Below are 26,006 nucleotides of genomic sequence, written 5' to 3'. Positions count from 1 at the left end.
TGTTTTGTGTTTCTAGCAATAGCAGCTTCGACTGCAAACCCCGTTCAATTTTGGTAAATATCAGCAATTCAATCAAGGCTAATGGCAGACCTCACAAAACGTTGCTTTAAAACTACAATTTTTTTTAATGATGTATAAACAGATCTCACCATAATTTTAGAAACATGTATTTTACAAAGCGCTAACAAGAGACAAAAAATATGTTTCTTTAAGATTACATTACAAAATTGACAAGGTGCTGACTAGTAAGTTTTATACAAGCCTAGAACTTTTTAATAGAAGAGCCCAATAAATATATAAAATTCTTTTAAGTCCAAAGATGGCAATGAGGAGAAAATAATGCTTCCAGACACTTTAAAGATGTGGACAATAAAGCTTTCTGCTCTTCAACACATCTGGATGATATATTGCTGGTTCATCTTGTAATTGCTGAGTTTCCGTATCAGGTATGTCCACTTTAGCTTAGAGAATCTGAACTGTCCTCAGGCTTCTAAAGAAGCTATGAATTATCATCAGTTTAGTAGCCTGAGCTGACAGTTTCCCAAAGAGGAAACAAAACTGTAAGAACTGTTTATTAAATCTCAACCATACCTGAAAATCCACCATAGAAGTCTATGGCTTCTGCTGAATGAAAACACCCACCCATCCCAACAAACTTCATTTAAGGCAATGTTATTTCACCTTATCAGTACAAATGTTTTCCAGTAAAATCTGGAAATATCATTCCAACATAGGAACATTTAAAATAAAGTTAAAATTTGAAAACGTCATGTAATTTTCTTGCTTTCTTTAAGCCCCATCACACTGAATAAAGTATGTAGTTTGACATGACAATACCAGAAGGGATGTGTCAAAGCCTGGTATATGTAAAACAAAAATATTTGATTTAGTCTGCACAAGTCACTGTAGCACCTCTGTACCATGGGGGCTAGCCTGTCCTGAACTAAAACTTTGATAGTCTCTTAGACAAGTCATTAGCTCACCCAGGTGATCTCACAGTTCCTTTCACCCATTAATCCTTCTGAAGTTTTGACTTGTTTACCAGAATATGGACCAATCATGATTTTCTTAAGAATTCCACCTTCTTCCACACTATAGATTAATATTGCCATTTTGATTGCATCTGAAATTATCTCAAATCCTGCAATACACTTAAATGAAATAACCTAAAATGTCTGAGAGCCTTCAAAACAAGGTAGCATAAAGATAAGAGGTTTTCACTTCTGGATCTCTAGGGCTTATGGCAGCACAGTTCACAAGCATGAATGCATTATTATGGGGAAGACACACAGAGGTCCGATTGGATAAGATCACCAAATCTACTCATTTAAAATTGTTGCACCTAAAATTCAAAAGCTAACATGTATGCAGCCTTTTAAACAATCTGTATTTACAAAACACACTGCTTGAAACCAAGGCTAATAAGGCACATCTGTTTCGGGTGTGAGTACACTGAAAATTTGTAAGCTCAAATATAAATGAATTGAATACTTTCCCCGCCCTTGGAATTAAATAGTGAAATACCTATGGCTTTAAATGATTATAGGCTTAAGGAAAGACTTGTACCTGTTGACACAAACAAATACATGCATAGGAAACAAGACAGGAGGATATGGGAGAGATGTAGGTAGGTTAGTGGTAACTGTATGCACATTTACCTCAATTAAACCCCTGAAAAAAAAAGGTCAAGGGTCTGGTGACATGGTTGGCAGTTTATCCGATTGGTTAGTAAGCCATTGTATACCACCACAAAAGGAACACGGGCAGCCCTGCCTCTTTCTCCTCAGCCAGCATAAGCCATCACCATCAGCAAAATATGGCTTATCGTAAGCCATCAACATCAGCAAAAGACTGCTTGGCTATTTCAACTGACTTCAATGGTAAATGGGGCATGGCAATTCAGATTTTGCCAAAGTCCCTCTCTGCTCATGAAAGGTGAAGAGTTAAGTGCATGGGGACCAAATTGTGAAGGAAAAGGTGGGCATACTTCTACTATGGAACCAATAGGCAGGCACCAATCCTTTATTGAAACTCAATTATGTCAATCAGAAAAAAGAGTCAATCCCTGGCAGCATACTTGGCTCATGAGCACTGAAAAGGCAGACTTAAAAAATCAGCTAGTTCATGGAAGACACTGCATAAAAACCACTAAGGGAAAAACAACAGCACTCCTGTGATGTAAGGAAATGAGAGAAGTGCAGGTACTGCCCTCATAGGAAACAGATTCCTTGTTGCTGTCAGCCCTGGAGGTCCTCCTCTCTTGGCACAAATGCAGTCTGGAAGCACGGTATCCGCATGCTCTGCTAGTGCTTTGAAATGAGTTCAGCAGTAAGACCCCTCAAAGCCACTGGATTTGTGCCCAACTCAAGTTCCTGTGTTCCACTAAGGATTACTTTGAAAAGTTAAGTGCAAGCTACTAGTCCAATCCAAAGGAGCAGCACGTTGCAAAGTTTGCACCAGGACAGGTTCACAGGTCCTGATCCCATCTCATAGACGAAGATGTGGCACAGCTTTTGTAACATCCCGGAAGAAGGGGTGGCTGAGTGCAGTCTTTGCTGAAATCCTTTTGTTGGGATCATAATGGAGCATTTGCTAAAAGGGAAAAGGAGGCATCACAACAATTAAACAGGATGCAAAATAAAAATATATATTTTTCCTAACCAGTGTAGTGAGAAGGTACAATTTGGTAACAGAAGACAGATATGGTCCAGCCTCAGTACCAAAAGCATAAAGACTGAACTCAATACAGAATAAGACTGCTATGGTACAGAATGGGTGGACAGCTTGTGATCTTCCAGTTAGTTACCAGGCAAACGATGAGAGTTGACAGGAGCTGCACTCCAGCAGCAGTTGGAGGACCAAAGATTGTCCACTGCTGACAGACAAAAAAGTGGCTGTTCTGCACAAAATTAGTGGAAAGCTAGGACTGTCACTGTATAGAGGGGGCTGAGAAAGCTACAACTGGTTTATACCAGTCTCCAAGAGTCATTAGATTCTGTCCATCCTATGTTCTAGGAAAAGGGCAATCGAATGGAAATGTATGCTCAATCTCTGAAGAGATCATGTCTCATTTTACTAAGGAAACTACTTCATGGCTGTAGAAGCTGAAGAATTTTGCACAGCAAGCACTTCCACTCCATAGGCCTTTGTAAATATAAATGCTAGACATCACCTCCCTCAGAGTTGAAACAACTCCCCCCAGTACAGCCTGGAAACTCACTGCCAGAAGCTTCCTGCCTTCTTCATCCAGAGGTGGCACCACTTTACTGAAGTCCTGCCGGGCCCACTTGGGAAAGCTGGATTTGTAGTCTGGCATAGAGGTGACACCTGGCCACACTGTCTCATCTGGTGTGCCCAGTGTGCGAAAGATGCGGAACAGCTGGTCAATTTCTGAATCCCCAGGAAAGAGGGCTCTACGAGTTAACTATTGAACAGAAGAAAAGAAGATCCAAATCACAGCTCAGCATGATGCTCTGACAATGTCTCTTCAATATTATGGATCTTGTTACTGTCTAATATTACTAAACTGGGTTACTGTAACTTGATTTATTATCAGACTATCCTTCAAGGTGTATTAAAAGCTACTGCAATATATAAATTAGAATGTTTTACTCTTAATTCTGCAGTGACTTTTCATTTGCTTTTGGGCTGGATACAATGTAGCAACAGTTGTCATTTTTTTTAAATGGTTACATTTATGCATCACATTTTCTCCAATGAACATAAGACAGTGTACACAGCTCTCTCCTCCACTTTATCCTCAACTCTATTCAACAAAGGGTGAACAAGCTCACCCAGTGACTTTTATAGCTCACTGGGGACTGGGACTTTAGATTGTGAATCCCAGGCCAACACACTAACCGCTACATGAGACTGGCTTTCTAAAGGCTTAAACAGCCTGGACCCTATGTCTCTTTTATTTTGAGATCAGCAATTGAAGCCTTACTCTATGGACAGCTGCTTATTCAGATGAGATCCAAGTAGGGCACTCTCAATAGGAGAGGCCATAGTATGTGGAATTCTCTACTCAGGACAGGCCATCATGCAATGCTTCTGCATAACCTCCACTGTAACTCAATGACAGAATATATATTCTGCATCCAGGCAGCACTATGTTTGATTTATGGCATTTCCAAAAGGATCATATAGTACAGTGGTCCCCAACCTTTCCTGAATTGTGGATCGGATGGGGGTTGGGCACCCCATGCTCATGGGTGGACAGGCCCCATTCTGCGGAGCGTGCTTGTGCGAAGGGGTGGATGCAGGTGGTGGGCCGTGCGTGCGGGTGGGGGGAGTGCATGCGGATGGGCGGCAGGTGATCTGTCTCTGTGGCCCGGTCCTGCCATGGCCAAGGACCAGCACCAGGCCGCGGACTGGGGGGTTGGGGACCTCTGATATAGCAGACAAGAGAGAAAATGTCTGCCTTTCTGAGGCCCTGACAGAGAACCTGACAAATACATCCATATCATCCAGCAGCCATTCTACCAGGCTAAAAACCCTTCTTATATCAAGAACTTTTGCTTCTTGATTGTTTTTTCCCCTTCTTCCCACCATCTTTTCCTTTTGTACTGCACTTTTGTAGATTATACACTGCACTGGGAATCTTTCCAGATGTAGAGCACAGTAGGCTTACCATCTAGAACTCTCATCATCTTACAATAGCTTTTATCTTTCTGGATGTTATAATAGTCAAATATACCAATGGTTTTCATTTGCATTTCCTTTTTGGTGGCTCCCCATTAGAGGTGGGGGCATTTGTATATCCCTGCACAGGTGGCGTTAATGAGGCTCCAGCCCCATGGGGCTGGACAGTGCACTCACCAACCTACTGCGGACGGTGTGATTCAATGAATGGCTCTGCAGCACGCGATCCGTTCACCACTCCTGGCAGGAGGACAAGCCTTGCTGCAAGGTCGAAGAGTGGCGAGCAGCTTACACACTGGGGAGCTATTTGTAGATTCGCACTGTCTGCGGCGGATCCATGAGTGGACTGTCCGGCCCCAGGGGGCTGGACCCTTGTTAATGCCACCTGTGAAGGGATATTCGTATTCATATACAAATACCCCCATCTCTACTTCCCATCCCTTGAAAGATAATGTTTACATGTTTTATTTCAGCTAGATTTTAACATATGACGTGCCGCTTTCTGAGAACGATATGGGTTGCATTGATACCTGTTTAAGTGCCTTATTTCACTTGATATTTGACTGCTACAACTCTAAAAGGTGGACAATGATTGGAGGGCAATCCAAACCAGTAACTGTTAAAATAGAGGCAGTGGGTCCAGAAAGCTTCCATAGCAAATTCTCCATGAATCACATGCTACATGATACATGATAGTTCAGAGTTCAAAAGAAGAACTTAGAAAAAAAATCTTTTCTATTCCCTGATTCTAGTTCTAGGCATACTTTTCTTCAGGGGAAGGGAATGATGTACGTCACTTCTTTCCCTGAAAAGGGATGCCAAATCAACTGATCTTTGTCAGCAGCTGTTCACAAGGAAGGGATGTGGAAACCATCTGATTGACTTTCTTTGTTTCACATAAATGAATAAGCGTTCACTGTGCTAAAATGCCAGAAACTAATGTTGTAACAGTGTGTATTAAAGCAGTAAAAAAAGCAGTATTTTGAGATTTTGAAGTAACCACAATTCCATGAATACAGTGAATTATATTACCCTCCATAGGCACGATTTTGGTTATGCTTTGCCAGCTATGCCAAGGGAAGAACAGAAAGAAGAGATGCGACAGTGTGGAGAAAGTGTTTAAAAAAAAGGGGGGGGGGGAAATGAACTGGATTGGCAGTGGAGAATCCTCTTTTCTACAGCATGAAGTTAATTCAAGCTGTTTGCCCTAAGCATCTTTCCTACACCATACTGCATTACACAAGTACCACGCTATGGTCAGACTTGAAGAAGGCATGGTGTTGCTTTCAGCTAGGAGAGCATTCTGGTCCTAAATACTCAGAATTCCAATAATATGGAAAGCAGGCAGAATCTCCTGTTCCTACCAAGATCATACACCTATTTATACTGGAAATGGGGGCTATTCCAGAACATTTCAGGTCCACGTTACTTGCTCCACCCACAACAGTCTTGAGAACCTCAATGGTCACAAAGGCTCACAGGAAACTAGTTTATCAGGGATAAACTAAAAATTATAGTAATTACATACTGTCCAGTCAATTCTGACCTTACAGTAACCCTTTGCAGGGTTTGCAAGGTATAGTGTCCTAGGAATTGGTTTAGCAGTGTCTTCTGGAGGCATTCTGGGAAGGTGCAGTTTGCTCAAGGGCCTTCTGCCTGGGGGCACAGTGGGGAATTGAACTCTTGACCTCTGGTTCCACTGAGCTGCCTAATTCTCAATAATATTTGCATCTGTAGTTTTAGCTGTCCCCTCACCCTCTTCTCACTAATAGAATGGGTTTGAATCTTCTGGCTCCAGGAGTTTGAGAATTTGCGTTGATGTTCAAATGCTGGGCCAAATCTAATATCCATTTACAGTCTTGAGATCTAAGTTTAGTAAAACAAGCAATGCTTTCTTCATTGACTTTGATCACCTATCAGCTACCCAAGCCAGACTAATGCCTATTTCACTACTCCATCCCACTTCTGTTTCCCAAAAAGAGACATACCATCTCTGCAAAGATGCAACCCAGGCTCCATATGTCTACAGCTGTTGAGTAGTATTTGCAGCCAAGGAGAATTTCTGGAGCACGATACCAGAGAGTCACCACCTAATGCAAAGTATAACATCCAGCATCAATTTAGTAGTTGCTTTTCCTTATAGACACACAAAGAAATTATACACACAAAGCCACTGACAGATAAACCGTTTCAACATATTCTTTCATCAAATCCGTAGTTCCAACTCCTAAGAAACTAGGCCAGCATTCAAATCAAACATGAGTCTGCATTGCAACTTCTTGAACACAGGAGGGTGAGCACAAGTGCATATACCTTAAAATGGATAAAAACCACAGAGGAGCAAACTACTGTGTTTCCCCAAAAATAAGACAGTGTCTTATATTAATTTTTGCTCCAAAAACACATTAGGGCTTATTTTCAGGGAAAGTTTTATTTTTTTTCATGTACAACAATCTACATTTATTCAAATACAGTCATGTCATCTTCTGGTTGCTGCACAATGCTGCATAATGGTGGAGGGCAGGGTTTTGCTTAACTAGGGCTTATTTTGGGGTAGGGCTTATATTAAGATCATCCTGAAAAATCCTACTAGGGTTTATTTTCAGGTTAGGTCTTATTTTCAGGAAACGGTAGCTGTGGCTATTGATCATAGTTTACTGTACATATTAAGGTTATGAATTCCTTTCAGAACAATATCCCATTTCCCATCCTATCCTGCTGCCCAGTCCCAAACTAACTACTGTAGTCAGTTTTCTAAAATGAGAAAATTATCCAGTTGATCGTTTTCTAAAAGACGAAACAGATGATTTGGAAAGGGCTGTACTTATAGCTCAATAGTAAATTGTGTATTTGTAGGTGACGACAGAGAAGATCCATGCTTGACTTCTATAAAAACTGTTAAAAGGATCCAGTTTTTCCACCTGGTATCCCCAATTTCAGATGAATCACGCAAAACCAAGTTATTTTGAGTCATTGACTTTTCCTCAGAGTGTTCACAGAACCTAGATTTGGGTAGATGACTACAGCATATCTTGAAGGGAGGTAATCCCAGCTGAGGAACAGGAACATGCCTATGGCTGCAATCAGACTGAGGACATAACTAACTACAGTGGTACCTCGCATAGCGGGGATTAACCTTCGCTATAGCGAAACATCGCTGTGCGAAAATAAAAAAGCCATAGAAATGCATTGAACTTCGTTCAATGCATTCCTATGGCTTGAAAACTCACCGCTGTGCGAGGTTCTTCCATAGCGCCGCCATTTTCGCGCCCTCGGTAAGCGAGGGCAGGGCACGAAAATGCGGCGCGGACCATCCGGCGGCCATTTTGGAACTGCCGATCAGCTGTTCTCCCCCACTTCGTTATGCGATATTCGCTTAGCGAATATCACAAAGCGAAAAATCGCCATAGGGGCCATCGCTGAGCGCCTCATTAAGCGATTTCATCGCTCAGCGAGGCGCTCGTTAAGCGAGGCACCACTGTACTTATTACTCTGTCCTCTCTATGAAAATCCCAGAGAAAGATTTCTGTCTCCCATTATTCAGCTGTATCCTAACTGTACTTCAATGGAAATAGTAGTAAGACTACTCGCTGTTAAACAACTGTATATTACGTTCCCTGTTGCAGTTTGCTCTGCCAGCTAAGAAGTCAACACTTCAATTTGTTAAGGTTCATAATGTCGCTGCCTATCTGTGAGAAACTGAAGCAACTTTCGTAACCCACTGGTTCAAACAAGATTTTGTTTGAGAGCCTGCAACAGAAGTGCCAAGTCTCATGTTTCCAGAGCAGCTTTGGTCTGACAGTATTTGAAACAGCAGTATTTTGGATTTTTTTTTCTCCTACTCTTCCATCTGAAGTTGAACCAGTGCAAACAGTGGCTATACTGTACGGTACTAGTAAAGATTTATATACATTATACAGAAATACACATAAAATCATACAAAGGCAGCAATATATCACCAAACACCAAGAAGCATAGTTCAACATGAGGAGACCGACTCCCACACTTTATCCACAACAGCAGGGGAATACGGTGTGGTGCCTCCAATGCTAACCCCTTGTTTGGGTAGGTTTTGCGAATGTTCTTAAAATATTTTGGTCCCATCTGTTTTAGTTCTTCAGAGACCAAAACCAGACCTTAGAACTGAAAAAAAGCAGGAGCCAATACAATGGCTTATGAAAGACAATCTATCCCATGACTTTCCAGATGTTTTAGCCAATAAGTGCCAACAGCATGAGACTGAAGGTGGTTTTTCTAACCTGCTGACCTCAATTGCCAACTGTATTTCGAATTAGTGTAACTTTCAAAGCTATCTTCAAATCCAGCCCCATCTACTGCAAGCAACTGTTATAAAGCAGGTCTCTGGCATCACTAATTTTGGTGACTGTTTTTTCAACTCCTCTCTCTCAGGATGTTGTCTCAAGTGTTGAGGTTGGGTACCATCATATCATACCGCCACCTTTCTCTTGCTGTATGGATTCATTGCTCTTATTAAGGTCCAGCCAGTCTCTGAAGTTACTCACCCAAGACATCTGTCTTCTTCTACTTCCATATTCACACTCAATTTTGATGCATTGCAATAATTATGTTGTAATGATAGAATTGTGTCCAAGATATGAGAGCTTGCATTTTTAAACTATTTAATGGTTTCTTTTACTATTTATTCTCGTTTTCCTATCCAGTGAAGCTCCTCTTCATTCTTTAGTCTATTAGTACATGAACTCCGAAAGATTCTTCCTTACCTCCACATTTCAAATGCATTAATTCTATTTAGCATCTTCTTAATAGTCCCAACCTCACATCCATATAGGAGGTTGGCCATATATAAACATCCTGTCTCAAGGATCTATTAAGCTGTTTGTTACACAGCATTTAATACAACTTCACAAAAGTCATTCTATCTCAATGTTTGTTATTTCTGAATTGGAGTCCAGTAAAATCATGTTTTTAAAAAGAAAAATAACAGATGAATAAATATGACATAAAAATTAAGACACTCACCTCATGTGTGTAAGTGCGCACTGGAACACCAAATGCACGAGCAAGTCCAAAGTCAGCCAGTTTTATCGCTCCCTCAGCATTGATCAGGAGATTCTGTGGTTTAAGGTCCCGGTGGAGCACTCGATGAGAGTGGCAGAAGGCAAGGCCTTGCAGTAACTGGAACAGGTAGCTCTAGGAGAAAAACAAACAGGAAAGCTGAGAGATGAGCCTTGTAAAGCAAAAAGTTTACCATTTCCATATAAAGGGCTGACAGCTGAGATGCTGAAAACCAGCCCAGGCCCTCTCATGATGAACTTAAACATCCTAAGTGTAACCACTGAAAGTAACTCTTAAGAACAGAGCATCTAAACATGCTCCCATTATTACTTGAATTTGGCCATAGCATTTTCAAATGAATTTAAAATGGGAGTTGATATAGATCACCCACATGGTAGCTATGAATCACTTTCACTGGCTACATCTAGAAGGTTCAAAGTAACAAGACAGGACCATTTTGGTTTGCAGGTTCTCAAAGTCTGAGTTGTTTTCTAAGCCACAATTGTAGTGGTTTTGCAACAAATATAAAATATGGGGTACATTTCAGCCTCCTTCTACTGTATCCAATGAACAGAAATGCCAGGTAGCTCAGGGAAATCCTACCCCTCCCATCTAGTCTTTGGATAAACATGGATTCAAATGTATTCGCTTTACTGAGATTATCAGACCACAGCAGCCCACTAAAGAGAAACCATTCCTCCTTAACCCTTAAATACCAGGCAGGAACTTACTAATCCATAGGTTCAAGTCACAAAACAAGTAGAAACCCAAGAAGGTAAATGCTGCATCCACAGTGTGTGCAGAATATAGCTTCACACTTTGTAAGTCATGATAGAGGGCAGTTTGGTCCCATAAGCATATAATGAAAAGAAAACAACCTGTAACTTTCATGAATCAATATAATCTTCATTCAAGTGTATATAAAAATGTTATCCAACTAATTACATGGGGCACTTCCTGTACATGCCAAGAGAAGCCCCATTCATTTCAACTGACACGGTAGAAAAATGTGCACATTTGAGTGCACACACACAAGAGCTGTTCTCCGTCTGTGCATGCAGGAGTAACATATACTGTATATTCCCGTACATTTCTGGATAAGTGAAAAATAAAAATGATCAGTATATTAACGGGCCAAGAAACTACCTGTTTCTTTGTTTTTCCTCCACCTAGTTTCCCTTCTGGTCCCCAGCTACTCACCTTGATCAGTGGCAATTCTACACCACTGATGGAAGATGAAGAATCCATGAATTTCTTGAGGTCTTGATGGAGGAATTCAAAAACCAAATAAAGTTTGTTTTCTGTATGGATGACATCCAGTAGTCTGAACAGAAGAAGAGAGCAAAGCAGAATAAACAAAGAAGCAAGATTGATAAGGAAGTTCTAAACAAAAATGTTTCTAGCTCACTGGAATAACATTCCCAATGACTCAGGAATGCTGTTCAGAAAGCACGTACAGTACTAAACCTTTTGTTGTTTAGTCGTGTCCGACTCTTCGTGACCCCATGGACCAGAGCACGCCAGGCCCTCCTGTCTTCCACTGCCATGTTTCAACATTTAGCATCATTGGTGAATAACATCTGTGATATTTGCTTTTTTTAGTATATAGTTTCACCTGAAACATCCAGTGCTTTTTACTATCTGATACTTTATAGGATTACAGTGGAATTTAATATGGGGAGGACAGGACATTCCAGGCATCTTTGGCAGGCCATCTGCTCATGTCCCTGTTGGAGCTGATGGAAACTCCGGCTGCTGGGTACAGAGAGAAAAAGAGAAACACAGGCTCCAGGAGAAGACAAGTCACACCTGGGCAAGGGCGTGGCCCAACTAGTAAGAGCCCAGTATACAGAAAGAGGAAGAAATGGGGCAGGACCCACCTCTCTCTACCAGCTCTGAAGAACAGGAGTAGGGAGAGGTTGAGGAGGAACTGGACCCACTGCTTTGTTCCTTTGGGTAAGAAGATAACGGTCCAGAATCCTTGGACAGGAGATTGGGGCCAGATGCAGATGGCTGAAGTATGTGGCAGGGGTATGTTATGTTTCAGCCTGCCATTGACTCCTGTCCCCTCATGGAGACCATAACTGGCAGGGCATGCAGTCCCTATTTGGACCCAATAGAGGCACTGGAGTAGGATGTGCCAGAAAGAGCGCCTGAGGCAGCAGTCAAGAGGGACTTGGCTCACATCTGTGCTGAATACCCAACATCAATTATGGACTGTGGGCAGCCCAAACCCAGTGACTAGAACTTGGATTCAGCAAGACTAGACTTGGCAGGGAAGGGTTAGTAGAACCAGCTCAGCCTCGCCCAGCAATCTGGCAGAGTGGGGTGCTACTAGCACCCAAACTTTTCCTGTACCCTATTTCACTATTATTTTTATTTTATTTATTTATTTTATTTATATCCCGCCTATCTGGTCGGGTCAGGACCACTCAGGATCACTACATTAGTAAAATTTAGTTCTAGCTACTCCAGAAGTATTGACTCTATGTAAACTGTGACCCAAGATAGCCTGGATGGGGGCAGCAGCACTCACATTAAATGTTCATATTTTATGTCATATCAAGAATACTATTGAAGTACATGGGTACTACCAAGATAAAAAACTTCATGTTTTTAGGGAAAGACATTTACTTCTTCAAAGGGATTTTTAATGTTCATTTGCATTAAAGAACAAAAAATGCAGCTGTATTTTTAGGACCACAGAGAAAAAGAGAGATTGCTTGTACGTAATTGTTCGCTTTTTGAAATTTCATAAATATGTCAAATTATACAACTGTATATTTACAGAGTTATGAATGAAATGTTTAATGTTTCTAAAAAGGTATAGTAAGTTTAGGTTTCATATGAAAAAAGTACAGTGGTGCCTCGCAAGACGATGTTAATTTGTTCCACAAAAATCAGTTTTATGAAAACATCATCTTGCGAAATGCGGTTCCCCATTGGAATGCACTGAAATCCATTTAATGCGTTCCAATGGGGGAAACAGTCGTCGCCTTGCAAAAATCGCCCATAGAGAAATTATTTTGCGAAGCGCGGATCAGCTGTGAAAATAGTTGTCTTGCGAAAAACGGTCCTGAAAACACCCGTTTTGCGAAGCGCGGAAGTAGCTGTGAAAATCGTCGTCTTGTGAAAAACAGTCCTGGAAAAAAAAAAGTCCTGCGAAGCATGGACCGAAACATCGTCCAGCGAAAATTGCCTACAGGAAAAACCGTTTTGTGAAGCGCTATAGTGATTGCAAAAACTCATCGTCTTGCGAATAAACCATTTTGCGAGGTAATCGTCTAGCAAGGCACCACTGTACTTCAATATTTTTAACACTTCCATTTTTAAAAACAAACAAAAAACTTTTTCCCATGAGTTCAGAATTTTGAAAAGTTTACATCTCTAGCAGGACATGGGGACTGAGAAAGAGTGCATTCTTGATTAAAAAAAATGTGCATCTCCCCTGGAATATTTCTGCATCTTACTAGTTGAACACGTACCACTTGAAGACCAGGACAGTTGAGAAGGGAACCTTTGGGCTGCCCAAATGTCTTGGACTACAACTCCCATAACCATTCACCACTGGCCATGCAGGCTGCAGCTTCTAAAAAACCTGGATGACCAAATATTGCCCACCCAAACCTTATACCCTGTGCAAGCTCCCCCATAAATAGACTGAAATTGCAGGTACTTTCCCAGTTATTTCCCCAGATAATCCTCTCTCCCAATCTCCCTCCACACACTTACTTGACAATATTAGGGTGGTTCAGTTCCTTCAACAGTGAGATCTCACGGATGGCTGTGCTCGGGACACCTTCTGTCTCCCTAGAAACAAGCAGGAAAGACAGGATGAAGAGCTAGCCATGGCTGTGCTCCACAAGGAAAAAATTAACAGCCTCACTTACTGTCTAAATAGGAAAATACCCCTTGTTATATTGTTAACTACTAGGCTCTTTATAAAGAAATGTAGTTTCACATTTCCAAATATACAGTTAAATCTTTGAGAAACATCTCTGCTTTCTAATCTATGTATTAAAAAGTTCTTATAGAGCAGAATCACCTGTTTTATCAACAAGCTTACATTTTTCTAAATCAATCTACATCTTAAGGCCTAATAAAACCAACACGAAAAAGTCAACCTTAGTCACAGTTGAATACTATGAATAACAATCCAGTGTGTTAAGTGTTGTATGGTGTAAAGGAGAGCTAAAGCAAGGAAGACAGGAGTCTAAATATCATTCATATAAGGTTTCCTCAGCATGCAGGAGCAATAATCTCTGAAATTAGAGCAAGCAAAAGTTATTCCCAGAATTCCACAACCAGCACGTCCAAAACCAATGCTGGTTGTGTTTTACTGGGAGAGGGAGTCATTCCCACAAAAGGTAACTCTTTCAAGCTCTGCCTGGATTTAGAACTAAGAAACTGAAGTGCTCAGATATACAATACTCAGATATTCCCAGCCGGCCTCTAGACCTAAAGGGATTGGCAATGGCCATGCAGAGATGGGAGAAAAGTCTGGTGCTTAAAGATGCTTTTCTTTTCAGCTAATCAGGGGCTCCACTGGAAAAAATAACTAAACAGCTGAATGGCCTGGGCAGCTCTGGGTCCTGCAAGAGTCTCAGTACTTGAGAACCTGGTTTGGCCCTAGTCATGCTCAGATTTTCCTATGCTCCTTTCCACCTCACAGGAAACTCTTGTCACACCCTGCAAAAACCAGCCCACTGAGCCACTTCTTATCTTCACCGGCGCCGGACCATCCCACCTAGGCAATGCCGTCTCTTTGACCAGAAGTAGGCCCAGAGCTAAGGGGAAAGTTGCGGTCTTTTCGGATGACAAACCCCAAGCCCTCCACACAAACCTCAACATAGTCCGTAGCCACGTCGGCGGGCGAATTCTGGGCTTCGTCGTCAAACCCCGCAGCCACCCCCTTCCCCTCAGCAGCCGGCTGGGCCTCGGGACAACCGGCCGCCAGAAGCCCCTGCGAAAAGCGCCCGCCGTGGCCACCCGGGGCGGAGCAGGCCGTGCAAGAAGTTCCCCCGGGCGGCCAGGAAAGCCCTTTCTTTCCGAAGACTTTCCAACCAGGCCAAGGGAGAAGAGCAGCGCTAGCCCTCCCTCCCTTTCCCGCCTCCCGGCCCGTCCCATTTGCGGGAACCCCGAAGCACCCAAGAGCCGCTCTGTTCTGACTCGGGCGGAGCGGTGCGGGGGGTGGGCCGGCCGTGAGGGAAAGGCTAGTCCCGCGAGGAAAAGTTGACGTCGCAGGAAAAAAAAAAAGGTGGTGCGGAGCCTCTCCAGGCGGCCCGAGGCGCTTTGTCCTTTCCCTCTGGGAGGAGGAGGCGCGCTAAGGGGGGCAAAGGACAAAGGGCGCCCCCCACTACCACCCCCGCCCCGGGAAGGTGTCCTTGCCTCTCTCTCTCTCCTCCCCCGCTCTTCGCCACCCACCCCACCTGGGCTGAAATGGGGCTCCTCATCGCTACCCAGCCCCTCAACAAAGGAGGCAGTGAGGACTACTCACGTGTCCAGACGGATCTTCTTCAGGGCCACCACCTCGCCGGTGACTTTGTTCTTGGCTTTATAGACCACGCCGTAGGTGCCCTCCCCGATCTTCTCCACCTTCTGGAAGTTCTCCATGGAAGGAGGTGACCAGGGTAACCTTCCCCAACCCCCGCTACCCCGACAGATCGAGGGGAAGGAGGAGGAGGAGGAGGGATAACTCGTAAAGGCACTCGTCGGTGGCAGGGCCGGTCTGTGGTCGGGTCAAGCCCACCCGCGCGTGAGCGTGCTCGCGACGGGGCTCGCTCGCTCGCTCTTCTCTCTCGCCGGGCTGGCCGTTGGGCTCGTGGCGGGAATCAGCTCTCCCGCGCGCTTTCTTTCTTTTCCCGCGCGCGGGGCTCAAAAACAACCTGCAACAAAGCTCCCGCTCGCAACTCCCCTCCTCCTTCCCAACTGCTTCCCGCGTTGCCTTTGCTCCGCCCACCCTCTCGTCCTATTGGCTCCGACGCGTGTTTGCTTGCCGCGGGAGTAAAACAAACAGCCGATAAGCCTTTCTTAAAGGGGGCGTAACTCTCCAACATTTTGCGTCCGTTAAAAGAAAGGCCAACATTTTGCGTCCATTAAAAGAAAGGCGAGCGGTCCCTTTAGGAAGAGTTCTTAAAAAGAAAAACACAAGCAAACTCCTGGGTCGTTCCAGCAAAAAGCAATAAAAGACTCTTGACAGCTTAATGACAGACCGTAGTGGCATTATTTATAATATTTATATGCTGCCTTTTTCCCCAAGGTGGCTCACAACAATTTAAACAATGCTGGTTCAAAATGCTATCCAAAAACGATATTTAAAACAATTGAAAATTAGTCAATATTAAAACCAAGATTCACAACAATTTAAAAGACGTTTAGATATCCAATTGCAAAAAATACAGCATTCATAAAATTCCAACTTCTTGCTTAAAAGCCTGCTTGAAAAGGAAGGCACTATTTGGCACTATGTAGTTAGGTCTTTGTGAAGGAGAGAGAACTAGTGAGCTGTCCTCCACAGGAAGTGTGCAGGAGGAAACGTGTGAATGTGTAGAGGGCGTCCTTATAGAAAGAGGGGGATGAAGGAATGAAGGAAAGACACGCAGTAGAAGTAGTATGTCTGTCAGAGGACAAGGGGGAGGGAGAAGGGGAGGAGCAAGACCTAATAGTGTGGGAGGAGGTTATAAAAGAGTGGGGTGAGGGCGGGAGAATTCAGAATTGAAACGGACCAGACTAAAAAAGGTAGGGAAGATTGTGTGGTGCAAACAGAGAGCAAGGAAGATGTATCAACTAAGGTCTGTGATTTGCTAAAAGACTTCCCAAACCTAAAAAAACCAGGAGGAGGCTTGCTGCCAGATTCAGACTTACCCAAGGTGGAGAAACGGAGTGAAGCCTCTAGAATGGCCAGTGGTAGTTTACTCCCGCAACCAAGGAGGAGAGAGGAAAGTGATCCATCCCCATCCCTCCTACAACACCCCACCTTTAGAGGGGGACTGGGCGAGACACCCTTGCTGTTGGACTGTCTGTGCAGTAAGGAGCACCCCTTTGAGGGAGATGACCGATCGCAAGTGCTTTGGTCCAGCCCCAGTGTGAGAAGTGACCTGTTGACGCCAGGGACCAAAGTCCTAAGTTACAAGACATTACCAGAATTAAATTGTTTTGACCCGTTTAATTTGGTTGATCCTGATGTTGAAGTTAATAAAATAGAACCTGTTGGATTTTTGAAATCGTCTCCATCTCTTATTCCCGCCAAAATGAGGGAACTGTCACCAGCTCAAGAAGAACCCGATCATAGTGGCGCCCAACATGGGCCGGTCCCTTAGGAGGGAAAGGAAGAGATTTCAAAGCTTCAGAGAACTATTGAAAGACATGTGAAATTGATAGAGTATCTGGCTGAGCAGCAGACTTTGTTGACCAAGATAATTATGAAGCAAGAAGTAGAGGAAGATAAATTACAGAGGAATTGCGGTTGGGATAGAGGTGGACTAGTGGTGAGACCAGCTCCAATTAGAATACAGAAGATGAGTTCAACGGATGAACCAGAGGCTTATAGGAAAAAGTTCAGAGAACTGCGGTTGAAAGCGGGAGTACATCCACGAACACTCGTCCAAAGAATGAGAGCTAACTTGATACGATGGCTGAAACCAGAAGAAAGAACCAAGGAGCAGTTGCTAGAGATAATTGTTATGGAACAATTGATTAACACATTAAGTGCAAATGTGAAGAGTTGGGTACAAAAGAATAATCCTAAAACCTTGGAGGAGGCGCTCTGTCTAGTGGAAGGTTATTGCATGGCAGAGGAAGCTAATAAGGAAAGTTCCGCCCCATGGGAGGACCGTGGGAGAGCACATGAAAAACCAGCAGTGCCAAACGCAGGGGTTAGTTCGCGACGGGCTGCGGAGATGTTTGGAGCAGCGAAGACTCGTGGGCGCCCTTTCAAGCCAATGGCTCCAAAACGGGTGCGATCTATTACGGTCGACCAACGTATGTACAAGCCAGGCACCGGTTTAAAAGAAGGCAAAGACAGGCATCGAGTGTGTTTCGATTGTGGACTGCCAGGACATGTGAGAAGGGACTGCCCAGGGACTGATTTTTCCTGAGTAGGGCAGCAACAAAAGACAATAACTAAATCAACGTCGGAACATACAGGTTGGGAAGTGGAAGTGTGGGTGAATGGAGAGAAGAAACGGGGTTTGATTAATACAGGATGTGGCAAGACTTTGGTACGGGACTTGAAGGGGTGGGAAAGAGAGGAAGGACTAGTACTGAAGTGTATACATGGAGATGCTAAGATTTATCAGACAATGTGGGCGGAAGTGAAAGTAGGAGAAGAATCACAATGGATGAAAATAGGGGTGGTACCAGGATTGTCTCAGGAAATTTTATTGGGGCGAGACTGGGTGTTCGGTTGTAGAGACGGATTACAAGGAGACTGTGCAGAAACCGAGGATGAAAGCGATTTTTTAGAGGAGATGTTGCACAAGCAGACACGAGTGTGGCAGCAAGATGACCCAACGCTGCAGGAACATCTCCGTGGAGCTCAGGAGTCGGGAGCAATAGTAAGAGGGCAGAAGGGATTGGAAATGTGTGAAGGATTGCTGTACTGGGTAGATGAGGAAGGAGGGTGACAATTGGCTGTACCACAGAAATGGAGGAAGAAAATCTTGGGGTTGGCGCATGGCATTCCAATGGCTGGACATCTATCTGATGGGAAAATGAAACCACAGATAAAGCAAAGGTTCTAGTGGCTGGGGATGGATAAAGATAACTTGTCTAACTTGCCCCGAGTGTCAGAGAATGCAAGCTAAGCCTGGGCCAGGTGCAGATCCACCTTTGATGGATCAGCCTTTTCAGAGGGTTGGAATAGATATAGTGGGGCCTTTGTTGCGGTCAGCAGGGGGACATACTCACATTTTAGTTATCATAGATTTTGCCACTCACTTCCTGGAGGCTAACCCTTTAAGGTCCACCATGGTTAAGGTGTTGGCCAGAGAGCTGATGCAAGTGTTCTCTCGACTGGGTTTCCCTAAGGAGGTTTTGATAGACCAAGGTACAAATATCATGAGTCAGACCTTCAAGGAGATGTGGCATTTGCTGGAGGTGAAACTGGTCCATACAGCTGTTTATCACCCGCAGACCAATAGGCTTGTGGAAAGATTTAATAAAACCTTGAAAAGTATGTTAAGGAAACTAGTGATGGAGAAACCCCAGAGGTGGCACCTGTTGATAGCCCCACTAATGTTTGCAATTCGAAAGGTACCACAAACCTCAACCGGCTTCTCACCTTTTGAGATGATGTATGGATGGAACCCAAGGGGAATCTTAGATCTGGTGAAGGGTAAGTGGGAGAGTGGGAAGGATGAAGCCCAGATAGTGGTACAACAGGTGATTGAAATGCGGGAACATCTGTGAATGGTGGCTGAAATTGTGAAGGAGAATTTGTTGAAGGTGCAACATGGGCAGAAAAGGAGATACAATGTGAAAGTTAGACCCAGACAGTTTGTGCCAGGACAAAAAGTGCTGCTGTTAATGCCAGCTGAAAATGCTAAGTTATTTGCTAAATGGCAAGGCCCCTATGAAGTTCTTCAAAAAATAGGACTGGTAGATTATGAAATAGCAATGCCTGATAAGACAAAGAAGAAGGGTGTCTTCCATGTAAACCTGCTGAAAGAATGCAAAGAACAAGAAGCCTTGTGGGGAGAAGTGGGAGAGGTGAATTTTGGCCCAGAAGCAAAAAATTGTTTACACAAAGACCTTAGGCTTGTCATAATGAGGAACTAGAAGAGGAACAGCAACAGCAACTGGGGGAGTTGGAACAAGAATTCCAACGTCTTTTCAGGATTACCTGGATATACCATTCTAATTGAACATCCCATTAAAACGTTACCCCAAGTGGTGATACGATCAGGGGAATTGGCCACATCACTTAAAAGAAACAATAAAAAAGGAGGTTGAAGAAATGTTAGAATTAGGGGTGATAGAACCATCCTGTAGCCCCTATAAGAAGGGGAGTACTCATGCTAATGTGGATTATTTTTCCCGACACAGAGACAAGGGCGCGGAAACTGAAGAGAGGACAGTCCACTCATCGGGGGAGTGTGTGAAGGAGAGAGAACTAGTGAGCCATCCCAGTCCCTCCTACAACGCCCCACCTTTAGAGGGGGACTGGGCGAGACACCCTAACTGTGGGACGGTCTGCACAGTAAGGAGCACCCCTTTGAGGGAGATGACTGATCGCAAGCGCTTTGGTCCAGCCCCAGTGTGAGAAATGACCTGTTGATGCCAGGGACCAAAGTCCTAAGTTACAAGACATTACCAGAATTAAATTGTTTTGACCCGTTTAATTTGGTTGATCTTGATGTTGAAGTTAATAAAATAGAACCTGTTGGATTTTTGAAATCGTCTCCGTCTCTTATTCCCGCCAAAATGAGGGAATCGTCACCAGCTCAAGAAGAACCCGATCACAGTCTTACCTTGAGTACTATGTCCAGTTCTGGACATTGCACTTGAAGATGGATGCTGACAAAGTAGAACAAGTTCAGAGGAGGGCAACAAGGATGATCCAGGGGGCTGGAAACCAAGTTCTATGAGGAAAGGGTGAAAGAACGAAGAACTTCATATTTTGCGTTGAGAAAAGAAGACAGGAAGAATAGGATTTTTTGTTGCTGTTGTTGTCGCGTCTGACTCTTCGTAACCCCATGGACCTGAGCATGCTCCTGTCTTCCACTGCCTCCCGGAGTTTGGTCAAATTCATGTTTATAGCTTTGATGACATTGTCCAACCATCTCGTATTCTGCTGTCCCCTTCTCCTCTTGCCTTCACTCTTTCCCAACATTAGGGTCTTTTCCAGGGAGTTTCCTCTTCTCATGAGATGGCCAAACTATTGCAGCCTCAGCTTCAGGATCTGTCCTTCCAGTGAGCACTCAGGGTTGATTTCCTTCAGAACAGATAGGTTTGATCTCCTTGCAGTCCAGGGGACTCTCAAGAGTCTCCTCCAGCACCACAATTCAAAAGCATCAATTCTTCAGCGGTCAGCCTTCTTTATGGCCCAGCTCTCATTTCCATACATCACTACTGGAAAAACCATAGCTTTCACTATGCGGACTTTTGTCGACAAGGTGATGTCTCTGCTTTTTAAGATGCTGTCTAGGTTTGTCATCGCTTTCCTCCCAAGAAGCAGGCGTCTTTTAATTTCGTGGCTGCTGTAACCATCTGCAATGATCATGGAGCCCAAGAAAGTAAAATCTGTCACTGCCTCCATATCTTCCCCTTGTCATCGCTTTCCTCCCAAGAAGCAGTATTGTTGGAAAAGAGTGTTTGTGATGACCAGCTTGTTCTCAACAAAACTCTATTAGCCTTTGCCTTGCTTTGTTTTGAATTCCAAGACCAAACGTACCTGTTGTTCCTTTTATCTCTGAAATATAATAGCACTTTCCAAATACTTTAAAGTCTGTCATATAGAAGAGTGGGAAGATCTGTTCTCGCTCATCCTACACTGCAGGACCCACAACAATGAGCTCAAGTTACAGAAGCCAGATTTAGGCTGAATATCAGGAAAAACCTCTTAACTGTTGGAGCAGTATTTATTTATTTATTTATTTATTTATTTATTTATTTATTTATTTATTTATTGGACTTATATACCGCCCCATAGCGCTACAAGCACTCTCCGGGTGGTTTACAATTTTAATTATACAGGCTACACATTGCCCCCCCAGCAAGCTGGGTACTCATTTTACCGACCTCGGAAGGATGGAAGGCTGAGTCAACCTTGAGCCGGCTACCTGGGATTTGAACCCCAGGTCGTGAGCACAGTTTTAGCTGCAGTACAGCGTTTTAACCACTGCGCCACGAGGCTCAGTACTGCAATGGAACCAATTGCCTTGAGAGGTGGTGAGTGCTCAAACACTGGAGGCATTCAAGAGAAACCTAGACAACCACCTGGCAGATATCTTTTGATTTGTTTTCCTGCATTGAGCAAGGGTTTTAACTCAATGGCCTTATAGGACCCTTCCAGAGTCATTATTTTATGAATCTATGATTCTAATGTCTTTGCCTAAGGATGGAAGAAGAGAGCAGTGCATTCCAAAGCCTGGGAATAGGCACTAAGAAGGCCCTCTCCTGTTCCTACCAAAGGAGCCTGGGAAGGTGGTGGAGCTGAGAAAAGGGCCTTTCCAAATGATCTTAGAAGTTGAGGTTTTTATGGGTTGATACCACCCTTCAAATAACCTGGACCCAAGCTGAATAGGGCTTTATAGGGAATAACCAGCACTTTGAATTGACCATGGAAAGAGCCTGGCAGTCAGTGAAGCTGTTGTAGTTAAGGAAGTTATACATATGACTTCTAAATAAACATGCTGGATTGTGGCAGAGGTTTTCATTAACTAGAGCCCACGTTATCATATTAAGTGTTATAATATGCAGGGAGGGGTTACCCTGAAAAGCAGACTACCTGTATGTTAATTTCATGTTAAATAATCCAACCTGCTTAGCATGTCAAGATTTTTTTAAAAATGTGAGAAGGGGAAGCAGTTTGGATATAGCCTGCATTTTGCCAAAAATACAGGCTATATCCAAACTGCTTTGTTAGATTTGAAAGGACGATTTTTATGGGGAATGAGCTGCTTACTTCCCACACATCTTGTTTCAAGCAAAATCACAGGGCATCTAGTATTCAGTGGTGGGGTGAGGTGCAGACCGGAGTGGGTTCCACAAGGGATAATTTGACTCTTGACTCTGACAAAGTAGTCTACACCTAATTTAAAACATGCTTATACTACCCGTCATTGAATCAGGTACCATGGCAGTGTATGATAAAAATCTGAATGTATTGCCAAAAGCAACATAACTTCTAATCCACATTCCAGTACTTGTTCTTGCCAAGAAACAATTTTCTGTAAGAATGCACCATATGCTGTCTTCTGAGCTAGCCAAATGAACCATAGTCATCAGTTGCTCACTCCTGACTAAATGGAATGCAGTAAGCCACAAACTGACAATAAATGGTTTTCTGAGGGAAAATAGTCTGAAATACCACCTTTAAAGACATTAAGCTCAACCCAGTCACTAGTTTAATTCAAGAGTTGGCAGATTCTAAGCTTAAATTCTTTTCATCCTACTTTTGAAGATAACAGCCAGTTTTGGTAAATGTGTATTACTCTCAAACTGAACAAAATTCACACCAATCTATTGTAATTCCCAGAATGGGAAGGACCATGTGACCACTGACTGCTGTGTAGCTCTTAAAAGGGAATCTCTTTCTTTTCTTTCTGGCGAAGGTGAGTACAGATAAGGATAGAGACGGATAAAATTGTCCTTAAGATATTAATTCTAACCTTCATTCTCTATCAAATTTATTTTGGTGGTGAAGGTTTTAATAAAAGTATGATGTAGAAAGGGTTCAAGTTCTAAGGCCCTGTCCAGATGGGCATATAGATCAGTATATGGATTGTTGTTGGTAAGGGTTGGTTAGAATTCAACAACAGTGTCCATACTTGTTTCTACTGAGATCAGTCCATCCTGCCTCTTTAAAAGCTGTTGTGCATCTTTCTGGCGCAGTGGTAAGGCATATATTCTTTTTTGTATGATTCAGCAGAATCCTAATTAGCTCATCATGTAGCCTGTGCAGATGTTTAGCTCGCATCCAAATAGATCTGTGAGTGGTGTTGTCTGAGGTGATAACCCTGTGATATAATAGGTGGGTTGTGGCATTAAAAGGGAGGACAGAGAAACCCCCTCCACACCATGCTAGATTGATACATTGCTCTTTCAATGCCATTTACAGTACTTTAGTTAACAACAACAAAAGAAAAGAAAAAAGGAAAGCCACTGTAGCCAGCTGAATAATGGTTGCAAGAAAAAGCAGAGAAGGGGCTAGTCGACTCCATGGGCTGCACCCCCACAAGGCAGCACAGCCCCAGGAGAACCTTGGCTGAGAAGAAAGGTGGGGAAAAAGGGGTCTGCTAAAGTCCCCTGTCTGGACAAGCCCCCAAATATCCTTTCAGTTCAAGATATCTCACCGTTTTTCATGTCTGTTCTATAAGGGTGTCATTTTGTGGCACACTTATCTTTCTGTTCTAATTTTTATGTTCTCCCTCTCCAAATTGACATTCTCAGTCTTGATAAAGCTGTAAAACAGTGATGGTGAACCTTTTTGAGCCCAAGTGCCCAAACTGCAACACAAAATCAACTTATTTCAAAGTGCCAACATTGCAATTAAATCCAAATATTGAGGTTTTAGTTTAGAAAAAACAACTCCTGCTCTGCAAAGGTTAAATACTTGTGTTTTTTCCCCCATGGACAGTAATAACAAAGAAATACTTACCAGTCCTCCAATCCCCCCTATTGGGCTAAACTGGTAATGGTCGCCATTGCACCCCTCTGCTGGACCACAGCACCAGCAGATTGGAGTGCCAAAATCTGGAATCAGAGGACGGGTAAGTATTTCTCGATGGCGACTTATGGCTCATGTGCCTACAGAGAGGGCTCTGTGTTCCAGCTGTGGCATGCGTGCCATAGGTTCGCCATCGCTGCCCTAGAAGAATAAGCTCAAATCTCCTTTTGTGTTGTAGTCTTCCTCTTCAGTTTTCACTTCTGTAAAATAAAGATGACTTTCAGATACAGGATGTCCTTCCAGGAAGCTGTTTTTCCCTACTGATTTCAAAACATTGCCATTTAGAATTAAAAATTAATGACCTTTTGAGGATCTTTTCCACAGAGCTTCGGTGGACTCTACTGTGCTGGATACTTAGTACAGTGATTCAACCCAGTCCTCTATCTGTAACATCTTCTCTGAGAGGTGCATTTGTGTTTTGAAAGCCTTGGTTGGTGTTATTTTCAATAGAAACACTGAGTGGAACTACTTTTATGCGCCACTGGAGACACAGAAAATGGATGCATACTAGAGATGGGGCTATTTGTATTGTTATACGAATAGCCCCATCTCTAATGCACATGTGTAGCATGCATACAGTGCACTTCTCTGTATAATTCCTATATCCTGGGAGCATCAAGAACAGTCAAGAAAGCTGTCCACATGTATGATGTAGGTGTTACTTTTGCCTCAGCAGGCTGATTAATCTGCCATTGTTGCAAAACAATCATAACCGTGCAAAAGAAAAAATGTATATTTTCACGATACTAAATTAAAAATAAATAAATAACATCAGGTATTTCACAAGCACATCTGCCAGAGCACTTGTCAGAACAAAGACAGATTTTCACCAAATACAACATGCTACTGGAAATAAGATACTAAAATTGCCTCACAAAGACATATCTCATTCCAGAAACTGAACGCAAACATGAAGCCAGCACAAGGCAGGTGGGACTGTTTCCTCATTTCATTCCTAGAATACCTAATTTTAAGCACTGAAAAAACAATAAAACATAAGACAATCTTTACTTGCTGACTCATCAACTGATAGATGGAAAACGGAATGGGAAGAAAAAGAAAGGTAAATAAGTTCAATTCCTCATTACTGAAATTACAAATGGAGCTTCTGGGTGAAGCATTTGCTGGACAAGTGCATTCTTAGAAAGGGGTCTTCTATGTGCAATGGCCATTCACAGAAAGCCATTACTCTGCTTCTTATGTCTTTTCGCTTTTCTTTTCTTTTTTGTGCACATTTATGTCCATGATGTCTGTACAGAGGTTTCCAAACAAAAAAGTCTAACAAAAGAAAAAGCGAAGTAGTTGTACATTCTCTTTCGGCTAGCAATGTAAGTATTCCCCTGCATTCATTTGGTCTCACCATCAATTGGGGAATGGAGACCAGTTTAAAATTTGCTGTGTTTTAATACCTAAAGTAGGTATCAGCCTATTCCAGGTTCCAACCTTAAACTACTACAGTATATTGCAGGTCTCTTAACCACTACAGCTCACAGTCGTTTCCCAACCGGCTTTGCCTTGTCTTGACTACAAACCTCCAGTTTCTTCCAAGTCGTGATGAGCAGTGGGCTAGGAATGCTCCTGATATGCCCACCAAACTCTCTCCCTCTTGATTGCCTCAATTGTGTTCCTTTACAAACCTTGCCTTCTTAGTGCTCTAGATACCATACAGTATTTCTTCTTGAGCGGGTTTGCAGAAAGGCCAGAGTGACAACCCAAGAGAAAATGAGGTTGCGGGGCAGCCGAGAAACCCTGTAATCTCACCCCAGTACCCTTTAATGAAGTTGCATTATACAGTACTTTGTCTCTCTTGTCCTCTCTCTAATTAACCCCCAGCTTCCTTCATGAAGAAGAGCCCCAGTGTCTGGGTTTGGCCCATCCCCTTCTTTAACATTCCCTTCAACTAAGGAATCAAATAATGGGGCCCCACTGTGTTTCA

General features: G+C 43.1%; 1 protein-coding gene and 1 long non-coding RNA gene across 4 annotated transcripts; one reads left to right on the top strand and one right to left on the bottom strand.

Moving 5' to 3' along the window:
• Nucleotides 1–101: 101 nt before the first annotated feature.
• Nucleotides 102–15,603, bottom strand: CDK2 (cyclin dependent kinase 2). Of its 3 annotated transcripts, none has more exons than XM_020782853.3 (7): nt 15,179–15,603; nt 13,414–13,491; nt 10,882–11,005; nt 9,646–9,816; nt 6,633–6,734; nt 3,221–3,424; nt 102–2,592 (listed from the first exon to the last, which is right to left on the bottom strand). In XM_020782853.3, exons 1-7 carry the CDS (start codon nt 15,292–15,294, stop codon nt 2,488–2,490), a joined length of 900 nt encoding a protein of 299 aa, XP_020638512.1. In that variant the 5' UTR covers nt 15,295–15,603; the 3' UTR covers nt 102–2,487. The 3 variants fall into 3 exon arrangements, with proteins under 3 accessions (XP_020638512.1, XP_020638504.2, XP_020638522.2); XM_020782845.3 differs by lacking the exon at nt 15,179–15,603 and adding an exon at nt 14,525–14,814; XM_020782863.3 differs by lacking the exons at nt 3,221–3,424; nt 15,179–15,603 and adding an exon at nt 14,525–14,951.
• A 158-nt stretch (nt 15,604–15,761) lies between these two features.
• On the top strand, nt 15,762–19,803 carry LOC140704636 (uncharacterized). The gene is made up of 2 exons (XR_013541205.1): nt 15,762–18,236; nt 19,726–19,803. It is a non-coding gene; the product is annotated as an uncharacterized LOC140704636 (long non-coding RNA).
• Nucleotides 19,804–26,006: the final 6,203 nt, after the last annotated feature.

This window comes from Pogona vitticeps, chromosome 2 (genome assembly GCF_051106095.1).
Source record: "Pogona vitticeps strain Pit_001003342236 chromosome 2, PviZW2.1, whole genome shotgun sequence".
Lineage (NCBI taxonomy): Eukaryota > Metazoa > Chordata > Lepidosauria > Squamata > Agamidae > Pogona > Pogona vitticeps.
Note: the sequence above shows the minus strand (reverse complement) of the source record. Positions and strands in the feature narration are given on the sequence as shown.